The 12,052-nt window shown below is 40.6% G+C and overlaps 1 protein-coding gene across 5 annotated transcripts in view; it reads left to right on the forward strand.

Moving 5' to 3' along the window:
• The first annotated feature begins 6,008 nt into the window (after positions 1 to 6,008).
• LOC134453136 (dynamin-2) overlaps positions 6,009 to 12,052 on the forward strand; it is a 48,194-nt gene continuing 42,150 nt past the window's right edge. For 4 of the 5 annotated variants that reach the window (XM_063203946.1, XM_063203962.1, XM_063203954.1 and 1 more), the window contains exon 1: positions 6,009 to 6,435. In XM_063203946.1, coding sequence (XP_063060016.1) covers positions 6,275 to 6,435 — 161 coding nt within the window. In that variant the 5' untranslated portion in view covers positions 6,009 to 6,274. The remainder of the gene's footprint in view (positions 6,436 to 12,052) is intronic. The other variant, XM_063203979.1, reaches the window with a different exon arrangement.

A 12,052-nucleotide genomic window follows, 5' to 3' on the forward strand; every position in this document is an offset into this window, starting at 1 on the left:
TTATTTAGTAAAAGTAGAGGTAGGCCAAATCTTACAGTGTATATTTAAATATACTTCTGTTGTAGCCTACTTCCACTGTGTAGACAATTGTTTATAACTGAAGTGCACTTTGAAGAAAAAATATATTAACTATTTAAGACTGTGAATATAGATGATGTGTACATGAAACCTTGATGTAGTACAGTAAGTTCTTGCTTGCAGGGGAAAATAAACTACAGCCTCTGTAGGCTAGTGACAATGGCCTCAAAATTTTGAGACACCCCAACCGGAGGTAGAACAAAACCCAATAATGTTTTTCCTCATCTCTAAGGTGTCCCATACATGAAAATGATTCTTGGCCAAAGTGATTTTAATGCTAAGCCTAAAAATTTCACACATTTCCATATGCACCTCCGAACAAAAAAAGCACCCAAAATGTGACTTCTCCGTATGGGAGTAGATATACAAAAAACATGCAGAAAATTACCAGAAGCTCTGAGAGCTTTGAGAATTGGTATGCTTGTGCCCAGGGGCTACCTGCACCAGAAAGAAGTGGTTGTATTGGACAATCTTGATGTATGAAGGGGATATAGGCATTTAACCACACACCTAAAATAGGCGGAAAATGAAAAAAGTGATATTTATACAGAATGTCATCATTTACATTGTAATTGCTTTGTCAGGGAATGTCATATGCACACATATGATATCTTGTTGGAAAGGTGAGATTGTTCTGAATCCAGCAATATCTCATATGTATATATTTTCTGAATATTAAAGATGGCATATCGTTCAATGTATGAGGTGCCCAGAATGAAAAAAATCGAAAGGGAGTTACAGGACCTATTTCAATGCACTTAAGTGGTGACAGGAATGCTCACAATTGTATCACAGTAGGCTATATTACTTCAAATAAACGTATTATTAGTGTGTGGTGCTATAGATTATGCTTGAATGAAGAATCAGATTAGGGTGAAAAATTAAATATATTTATCACTAGTGTATATACGTGTATATACATATACAGTATATATATCATTTCTTGCACATCTGTAGGTATTGTTAAGCTGGAAATGCAGTGACTCCACCTACTTCCAATACCTTGCAACTAGCTCATCAGAATATTGCATCACTCCTTTCAGGTAGATATGATAGAGGAAGGGGAAATAGAGTGGATGTTATTCAATTTGTTCAGAGATCTTTTATCTTCCACGAAGTGAAGCTCTCCAGTTCTTCTCCCATGAAAGAGCCAGCTATATATATATATATATATATATATATATATATATATATATATTTCTTTCATCTGTAGGCTATTGTAAAGCTGGAAAAGATGAGATTGTGCTAAATCTAACATTACCAAATATGTATATATATTCTCAACATTGATGATGGTACATCGTTCAATACATAATGTGTCCAAAAAAGAAAGAAAATGAACCAGTCCATTCCATAGATATAAAAGTTCAAAGGCTGGTTCATTAATTAACCGTAGTGGTGCTCTGAGGCCTAGTATATATTTAAGTATAATATTATTAACCAATACAACACAGTGAGGGAACTATATGGTATAAGGATATTTGTTCTTAAAACTTCCTTACAATAATATAGCGTACCAGAGATACACTGCACCAACATACCACTGATGTATACAGGTATTGTAATGGCATTGATAAACCTAAATCAATAAAATCGATCAATCAATCAAAGTACATCATGATACAAAATCGCCATTCAATGTCCTAACGATTAGAGAAAGAGAAAAGAGAAGAAAGAATGCATTGTGTACTGTACTGTATCACTTAATGCAGATGAGAATAAACCTTTTCACATTTCTTTTTAAAATAAGATACTATCGGGGCAGTTCTAATTTGGACAGGAAGCTGGTTCCAGCATTTTGCATAATGACTAAGTCATCTCACCCTGTCTAGATCTGGCCAGTATAGGGAGTTTAAGTTCATTACATTTCCCTGACTCTTTTATCCAATGGCTACATTCAGTGTGTGTGGGAAATACAGAGTGCAGGCGTATACTGTATATAGGGTTATAAGAGTTGAGCATGAAGATAAATACTCCTAGAAGATATGTGTATGGTATGTGTGATATGTGTGTTTTCATCTTCTTAAAAGTTGAGGGGGATGACCAAACTCTTGTATCAGCTGGTAACTTGTCAGCCCATTGGGATTACCTTGTCAGAGGCCAAGGCCAGACTGTTGGTGTTACAGTGTTGCGAAGCAACATTACGTTTTAGGGCAGCCTCAGATCAAATTAAACAGTTCCTTAAGAGAGAATTGCACTCAAGGAACAGAACCTGAGTGGCATATTGGGTCAGGTACAGTCTGATTTTCTGTTTATTGAACAGTGCAAAAGAGCATCAGTAATTTAAGCAGTGTTTTCAGAAAAGATTGGCAGTCATAAATAATAACACCCAGGTTTATGTAGCGTTTTCTGAGGTAACAGTGGTTGACCTCATGTCTTGCTTGATATAATGGCAGATGATGGTGGTGTTGCTTCATCCATGTGGCCAGGTCTAAGAGACAGGCAGATAGACACATAGACATTACAAAAAGGCGGAACCAAGACAATGCATTAGAGCATTATAACACCCTAATTTTCCCAGCTATTTATTGTAATTCAAGTTGTAGACATTGAATGCATAGCTTGAAATGATACAAAGGTTAGACATCTAGATTAGACATCTAGAGGTGAAAGAGATGTTCTGAAACGTTTGTAGTGTACACGCANAAACTATGGAGTTATCTCGCTGGACAGACAGGTGTTTATCATCAACAAAGCAGGGAGCAGGGTGAGTGGACAACATTGCCCAGTGAGATGAGATAAAGATGGCAAAGACAGGGGGGCCTAGCACAGAACCTTGGTACCCCTGAGAGGATTTGAGTTGAGGGGTCTTGACCGTGGCACATTAAAGGAATGCCCAGTGTGGTCTACCTCCAATGCCTTGTTCCCAATTAATTGTATTAAGCCTATATTTAGCAAATGGACCAGGATTGATAACGTCATTACTCTTCTGACTTGCACTTTGGTTGGCCCTTTCTTCCAGGTCCAGCCAAACCATTTGCTTAGCTGTAGAATATGATGTGGTTGCTGGATTGAAGTCTAGTGTATTTGACACACTGTTATTTCCCTTAGTTTAACAAACAGACCCTAGCCTTACCTTTCCGCCTATTTGCCAAAAATGATTTGCCAAAATGATATTGTAAAAATAAAATGATCTGCTACCGGATGAAGAGAAGTGTGAGACATCATAGTTCTTTACTTGGTCAATCCAGCTATATAGTCATCAGATGACATGGATAAGTTAAGTGAAATGTCACCAGTGGGCTACAGATATGGTGCACTAACATTTAATGGCAGAAAGTGGGTTAATCAATTTAAAATAAAAGCTTTGAAACAAATAATTCACTGAATTCAATTCACTAACATGTGACATGATGGTAAGAGTGTAGTGGAAAGCGCGCACATCCATCAGAAAAGCATCAGCAGGTGCCAAATCAAAAAACTTCTTTAGATCTATGATCGAAACATTGCTCCAAATAAATTAAGTCTTTTGCAAGCAGTGTGCAGATCCTTTCCCGCTCCTACATGATGGTATTAAGCCACACCTGAGTGATGTCAGGTAATGCCTGAGTGAACCTAATGAAGAAGCTGTGCGTGGATCTGTGAACTTTTGAATTCACTGAATATGTTTGCTATTCCCCACCCTGTTTATTACAGTAGGCTCATGAAATAAAAGGCATTTGCTTCCTGCTGTCAGGCTTTGGTAATACACATACCATTTGTATGTAAACATAAAGCATTGCTCCTTCCAGGAGCAGTCTTTATTTATCACACTACCACCACCCAGCACCTCCTCCCTCCCTCCTCTCTATAATCACAGCAGACCTGGTTAAAGCCCATTAACTGGATAGGACATCACCAAGACTGCTGAAGACCTGTGTTGCTGAATTGGCTGAGCTGCTGGAATATTTATTCAGCCCGAGTGTACATCTTAGTAAGGCACCAACTCTGAACACATTATGCCTTATCCTGGTCCCCAAAAAGCCACATCCAAAAGAGATAAACGACTTCAACCGAGAGGCCCTCCCTTCACACAGCATGAAGACAATGCTGTTACATACACTCAGACTGCAGTAAGGCATGCACTGGATCTAGTACAGTTTTCATACCAGGAGAAGGTTGGAGTGGATGATGCCATCACATACCTATTACACAGGACATATAGTCATGTTCCTTTACTTTTCCAGCGCTTTCTACAACATCCAACCCTCCATTGGGAGAGACGCTCCTGGGTTTGGATGCCCTCCTTGTGCACTTGATCAGGGACTACCTAACAGAGTGGCCACAGTTTGTCAAACTGAAAGATTCCCTCTTGGACACTGTAGTATGTGGTACTAAAGCAGCCTAGGGAACTGTGCTCCCTCCTCTCCTGTTCACTTTGTGCACATCGGACTTAACATAAGTATCACATATCACACATATCATGAGGTGTAATGCACCTACAACTCAACACTAACACCAAGCAGATGAAGGTGGACTTATGGAGGTCTAAGCCCGCTCTGCAACCAATCTCCATTGAGGTTGATGAAGTGGAGATTGTAAGCACATCTAAGTATTTCAGGGTATACCAAGTATTTCAGGGTATACCAAGACAACAAACTGGACTGGTCAGCCAAAGATGCAGTTTACAAAAAAGTACAGTATTGGCTATACTTGTCTGCTATAAACTCCTTAATATGTTCTATGAGACTGTTGAAGCCAGTATGTGTCCTTTTCTATGAGGGGGTATTGGGTGTCTTGAAAGACTGATAAGGAAAGCTGGCTCTTTCATGGAAGAAGAACTGGAGAGCTCCACTTCGTGGAAGATAAAAGATCTCTGAACAAACTGAATAACATCCACCCTATTTCCCCTTCCTCTATCATATCTACCTGAAAGGAGTGATGCAATATTCTGATGAGCTAGTTGCAAGGCATTGGAAGTAGGTGGAGTCACTGCATTTTCCATCTTAACAATGTGCAAGAAATTATTTATATACACACACTAGTGATAAATATATTTTCACCCTAATCTGATTCTTCATTCAAGCATAATCTATAGCACCACACACTAATAATAAGTTAATTTGAAGTAATAGGCTACTGTAATACAGTTTGGAGCATTCCTGTCACCAATAAAGTGTATTGAAATAGGTCCTGTAACTCCTTTTCGATTTTTTTCATTCTGGGCACCTCATACATTGGACGATATGGCATCTTTAATATTCAGAACATATATAGGCCTACATATGAGGTATTGCTGGATTCAGCACAATCTCTTCTTTCCACCAAGCTGTCATATGTGTGCATATGACATTCCCTGACAAAGCAATTACAATGTAAATGATGACATTCTGTATAAATATCACTTTTTTTCATTTTCCGCCTATTTTAGGTGTGTGATTAAATGCTTATATCTCCTTCATACATCAAGATGGTCCAATACAAACACTTCTATCTGGTGCAGGTAGCCCCTGGGCACAAGCATACCAATTCTCAAAGCTCTCAGAGCTTCTGGTAATTTTCTGCATGTTTTTTTGTATATCTACTCCCATACGGAGAAGTCACATTTTGGGTGCTTTTTTTGTTTGGAGGTGCATATGGAAATGTGTGAAATTTTTAGGCTTAGCATTAAAATCACTTTGGCCAAGAATCATTTTCATGTATGGGACACCTTAGAGATGAAGAAAAACATTATTGGGTTTTGTTCTACCTCCGGTTGGGGTATCTCGAAAACGAAGGCCTTTTTGGGCCCATTGTCACTAGCCTACTGGGGCGCCTCCGTGTCATACGGGGCTTTGCCCGCTGGTCTTGTTAGCCAATCGCCTTCGACAACCCTCTTCCCTTCGATAAACTCTTCACCAATGACAGCACAGGATGTCATGACAGGCAGTGTGCCTGACCAATGGTAGAAAACTCGGAGTGCTCACTGGCATACTCCGGACGTTCGAAGTCTTCTGACCGGATAACTGAAGTTCTGTAGTGTTGTTCAGTCAGACCCTGTTTTTTTTTTGTGTAAAATTCAAGATAGCCTATTTTGCATTATTTGGACTTAACATTTTTTGTTGGAGTGTCGCCTGGGTGTCTTGTGCTATCTATGTAATAATTCCATCCAATCGCTTGCGAGGCACAGGAGACAACACTGTAGTTTGGATATTTCCATCCAAACTGAGGATCTTGGCTACGCCGCCTCACCCAGTCAGCTTCTCGGCGTGTGCCACGGTGTCGTGTCGGTCTAGCCATGGGGAACCGGGGGATGGAGGACCTCATTCCCCTCGTCAACAAACTTCAAGACGCCTTCAGCTCAATCGGACAGAGTTGCAACTTGGACCTTCCACAGATCGCTGTGGTCGGAGGACAGAGCGCTGGGAAAAGTAGTGTGCTGGAGAACTTTGTCGGAAGGTAATTCACTCGTAAAAAAGCTCTAACTAGGTCAGCACATTTTCTTCACTCCGTAAGAGATTGACAGACGGAGGAATTTTAGCGTTTCCACAAAATTATGCAAAGGCATTGGATGTTTTGTTCATGCTATTTAAATTACGCACAGCCACGAATGAGTGGAGAGGTTGATGGTTAATGAAAAATTAAGGACAGTAGCTGTCACTTTTTCCTCAACCCCTGGACAGATGTTGAAAAACAGGATGTGTATGGGGATTTGGGAAGGCGCAGCGGATTACGCTAACTATTAAGTACTACACTAGATCTACATATTAGGATCAACTTTGAGTAAAGTGAGAACTGGGCCTTGAAGAGAGATGTAGGTTAGAATGTTTCATTTTTTTAACAACTCGGTGTCAATTGAACTTGTGCTGTGTCTGTTATCCTAAAGTCTGTTACGTGAGGCGAAACAACGTTGTAAACAACTAAACTCGCCGCTGCTTTTGTCACCAAGAAAGTATGTCATCGCAATGCATGCAGCCTTTTCTGTGGTAGCGGTCTCATGGAAAGAAAAAAACGTTCCCCGTTCTCAGCGGTTTTTCTTTCTTTTGGAAAGTTCCTTTGTCACAATCATCAGAGCAGGGCTAGGGCTAGTCCTGAAAGACCCAGGCTATCACCGCCCATTTTCGTCTCAACTCAGCTACTTACAGGCGAAATAAATGCTGTGTCAAGACAAAGGGGTTTGTCTCCACAAAGACGGTCAGTGGGCAGTGATGATAACGCACAGGAAACGGGACGTCCCGCATAGTGGAGCGTCTCTGTAATAGACATGGTCCTCTCTTGTCTGCAGTCCTAGGGCAGACAGCGTGTCCAGTGATGACGCTTTGGTGGCGAGGAGGTCACTGTCGGGGTCAGGACTCTCGTGGTACAGATTCTAAGGGCCCAAGCACTGATACGAGCCCTTAAGGTGGCCCAAAATTCGAATCTTCCATGTGGCCCAGCATTTCTGGCAGCGCCCCTGTGCACGTGTGTGTGTGTGTGTGTGTTGTATTGGTGAAGATGTGTGAGTTGTGGATGTGTGTGCTGGGGGATGAGGGTGCTTTCCAGAGAATCAGGTTTTTTCCCTGAGATTTCAATAGAATTTGAATGATTGAGATGAAGAGGAAAGTGCGTGGTGCAGGAGGTTTTGTTTCAGGATGAATTGTCTAGGATTTGTATTCTCTCTCTCTCTCTCTCTCTCTCTCTCTCTCTCTCTCTCTCTCTCTCTCTCTCTCTCTCTCTCTCTCTCTCTCTCTCTCTCTCTCTCTCTCTCTCTCTCTCTCTCTCTCTCTCATATTCAGTGATGAGTCAGTCTTGCTGAGTTGGCTGTCTCCGACTTCCAGTATGGAGATGCAGAAGCTTAAAATCGTGTTGAGGAAATGTTCATGGCTATTGTGTCATATAACTGACAAAGTGTTTTTCTGTCGATGGTGCATCTAAGCTTACCTTGGGGAAGGAATACACATGTGTGTGTGTAACTGAGTGCATTCACAGTTCCTTATGGTGAATTAAAATGTTTATCAGTTTGTGTGTGTGTGTGTGTGTTTGTGTGTGTGTGTGTGTGTGTGTGTGTGTGTGTGTGTGTGTGTGTGTGTGTGTTTGTGTGTTTGAGGATTGTAGAGTTACGGGTAAGTGCCAGTATTGCAGTCAGGTTGTGTACAGTAAACTTGCATCTTTTCCCGCCATGTACTTATCGTGAATTAAAATGTTTATTAGTGTGTGTGCGTGAGCGTGTGTGTGTGTGTGTGTCTTTTTGTTTGCTCTAATTCATTAGCATTGCCTGTAATTTAAAAAAAAACAAGGAATGTGGTGAAAAGCCACACTGTGTTTTATGGTGTGCCAATTCTCCACAAGTGTGTGTGTGTGTGTGTGTGCGCGTGCGTTTGTGTGCTTGCATGTTTGTGTGTAAACGAGGGGGAGATTGACCTTCGATCTCTATCACACCTTTATGAATGCACACAACAGCAGTCACAGCGACACCTTACCTCAGTCTGCTGACTGAAGTCTGCTTAAAGGGCAGTATATAGTACATGTACTGTATGTAGATGGAATGACACAAATGCAGTAGGGATGCACCGATACCACTTTTTTGAAAACCGATACAAGTACGAGTACATTAATATGTGTACTTGCCGATACAGAGTACCGATACCGATACCTTTTACCACCAAAATACTATGAAAATAAATGCACGGCCTTGTTTTTTCCACCTGTGATATTTTTATTGTCCATTTCCATGTAGATTTAAATGTTAGTAAATGTATGATTTGGCACTTTTTTCCATGCTGATTTCAAGTCCACAGAGCATCACAAGATTTTGCGTTGTTTTGAGTAATAGTAGTACTCATAGCTGGTATCGGCAAGTGCTTGACGAGTACGAGTACGAGTATAATGAGCAGTATCGGGAGCCGATACCGATACCAGTATCGGTATCGGTGCATCCCTAAAATGCAGCCCTGCAAGCATAGCCTGCATAGGTTGCTATGTAAACCAAGTTCTAAGAGGGTGGTTTAAGAAATGGGTCATTGTGTGAACTCCCACACTTTGGGGCCCCAACCGGCACAGATTTGAATTAAACTTGGTTTTTTTTTTTGGTTTTTTTTTAAACCTACCCTGACACTGATCATTTCACTTTTATTTTCAATCCTGTCATTTTGGTCTCAGGCCTTCATCAGGGCAGGTGAGGTGTGCGAAACGAATCACATTTTTGTTGTGACAAGGTAAAACCCCAAGACTGCATGGCTGCACTAATCTGCCAAGTAAAATGAGTTCGCAACATACATTAACTTCCTTATTACACGTGTGTAATTAAAAAAAAAAAAAACGAATGGTGAAACCTCTTGTTACTTTTCAGTGCGACATTATGTTGGTCGGCATCCTAAAAGAAGACAACATCTGTTTGGGTGAAGCCTGCTCCAACATTTAAATACACTAATCTGGCACCATTATGGAACGGAATAAGAAAATCTGAATTAGATGGGCGGTACTATATGCATTCATAACAATTTAGGTCACATTGAAATGTTTTTTTGACATTTTTGAGTGCTATTTTCTGACTCCACTATTTACACAAACAGTATGGAATACAGCAATCAATGTGAGTTATGAAATGCTTAGTTATTACAAAATGAACATCAAAGAAAGTTATGTTTGTTAAATTAAATCCTATCCCTAAAGTTGGGATGTAATATCATTTACATCTCCAGAAAATGTTGTCTTTGGTTCTTAAGTCATTGCAGAGATAATGTGTTTTTTAGGGTGAAATCAGTTGTAATAAAGGAGTAATAGAAGTAATACAACAGTAAGCTTATTACAGTTGAGCACCCCACCTGACATGTTTAAGCCCACTTGACGCTCTATCCGTATTATTATTTTGGGCAGTTGACATGGTAGTCAAATATGTCAATGAAGCATCTTAAAGCCTTTAAGCATGGTTATGAAAAATGTACAAAGTCCCCTTTTAAAGAGTATTCTTCCTATATCTGTAGGTGGAACTGAAAGTCTTTGCAGGGGATGTCAACACAGTAGTGTCCTGTGATGTAACCTGATTCCATGTTCTATGAAACTAGCAAACGTTCCAAGATGGAACTGTTACTCATTGTTTTAGTTCTCTCTCTCTCTCTCTCTCTCTCTTTCTTTCTTTCTTTCTTTCTTTCTTTCTTTCTTTCTTTCTTTCTTTCTTTCTTTCTTTCTTTCTTTCTTTCTTTCTTTCTTTCTTTCTTTCTTTTTCTTTCTTTCTTTCTTTCTCTCTCTCTCTCTCTCTCTCTCTCTCTCTCTCTCTCTCTCTCTCTCTCTCTCTCCCCCTCCTTGCCTACTTCAGTAATGTGTCTAACCGCAAGATGAAAAACATTGTCTGTTTGCCAGCAGGTTGGTGTCCTCTTGCTCATATCTGTTTACCACTAGGCTGGCGTCAACACTTTGCTTGGTGTGTACTGTAGCCTTAGCTCCTGGCATGGACCCAAATGACAGTGCTAGATCTACATCAAGCCTGACTAACGTGTGATGATCCCAGTAGCTCAGTCCGGGTTAAACCCAAATGCAAGCACTAGATGCTTTATGTGTGGAGCTGAGCATCACAGCCTACAGTAACTTAACGTGGGTTAAGGCCAGTAGGCTGCTAAATCCAGGGCAAAATCCCAAAGCCCAGTGCTAAATCTATGCAATGCATCATGGTGTGTTCAGGCATTAGGTTCAATTCAGTCTTTGTGTAGCAACGTGGTCCAAACAGGGACAGTCGCAGTGGTAGGCCAGGGGAGAGAAACAGACAGAGAAGGAAGTCATTGTAGTGCCTCCCATAGATGGGACCAAGTTACTCATTTGTAAGTCACAAGTAAGTCTCAAGTCCTTCCAATCAAGTCTGAGTCAAGCCACAAGTTAAGCCACATTTGACCAAGTCAAGTCTAAGTCGAGTCCAAGTCCAAGTCTATTTTTTTTTTTACCAAGACCTCTCTCACTGTGTGAGATTTTTAGTTGTTTATTTCCAGAATCCATGCTACCCATTCACTAATGTTACCTTTTCATGAATACTTACCACCACCACCAAATTCAAAGTATTCATTATGACTGGAAAAATTGCACTTTTCATACATGAAAAGGGGGATCTTCTCATTGGTCCGCCATTTTGGATTTCCAGAAATAGCCATTTTAGCTACAAAAATGACTGTACTTGGGCCATACTAGAAAATATTTGTTTATTACTTAGTAAACATTCATGAAAAGATCAAATTTGGCAATAGGCAACCCAATTTCAATGAGCATCATAGTTGCAGTACCTTTTTCCATTTCCTGCGCAGTGTACCTTTAAGTCACCATGTATTTTACACACAATCTTGACATTTACCTCTGGTCATGAATTCATTACCCCTCCACACTGCTATGCAGGTCCCCCTTTGCCAGTCGTGTTCTTGACAAAAATAGTAGACCTACTGATACTGGTTAAGGGCAAATCATATATTTTTCATGTTTACCTCTGCCAAAGAGGTTATGTTTTCGGTTGTGCTGGGTTTTTTCATGTACTGTAATATTTCCACATACAAAAGCAGATAATGGAATATATTTAGACTTGACAGGCCATTGCAAGTCATTGCAAGTTAAAACTGTCAAGTCAAGTCTTGAGTCAATAACATATAAGTCACCAGTCATTCCTAATATTGCTAAGTCATGTCTCAAGTCCTCAACTTGTGACTCAAGTCCAAGTCACAAGTCCACATCTCTGGTTCCTCCTACCGTTTCCAAATGCCTGTAGCCTCTTGCCTTGGCATTCCTGATATTGCCAAGTCCAATTTTCCAGTCATCAATTTGTGACTCAAGTCCAAGTCACAAGTCCTGGGGCAGCTGCGGCCTAGCGGTTAGAGACTTGGTCTTTCAATTTAGGGGTTGCTGGTTCGAATACCCCCTGACCTCTCCCTACATCTCTCCATCCATGGCTGAAGTGCCCTTGAGCAAGGCACCTAACCACCTAACCCCACATTGCTCCAGGGACTGTAACCAATACCCTGAAAAATAATAGTTGTAAATCACTTTGAATAAGCCTCTTGCCCTATGTCACCCACCTCAGTGGAGAAAACAATAAAGATTCCCCGCTGTCGACTAGTGCAGATTG

This window comes from Engraulis encrasicolus, chromosome 1 (genome assembly GCF_034702125.1).
Source record: "Engraulis encrasicolus isolate BLACKSEA-1 chromosome 1, IST_EnEncr_1.0, whole genome shotgun sequence".
NCBI lineage: Eukaryota > Metazoa > Chordata > Actinopteri > Clupeiformes > Engraulidae > Engraulis > Engraulis encrasicolus.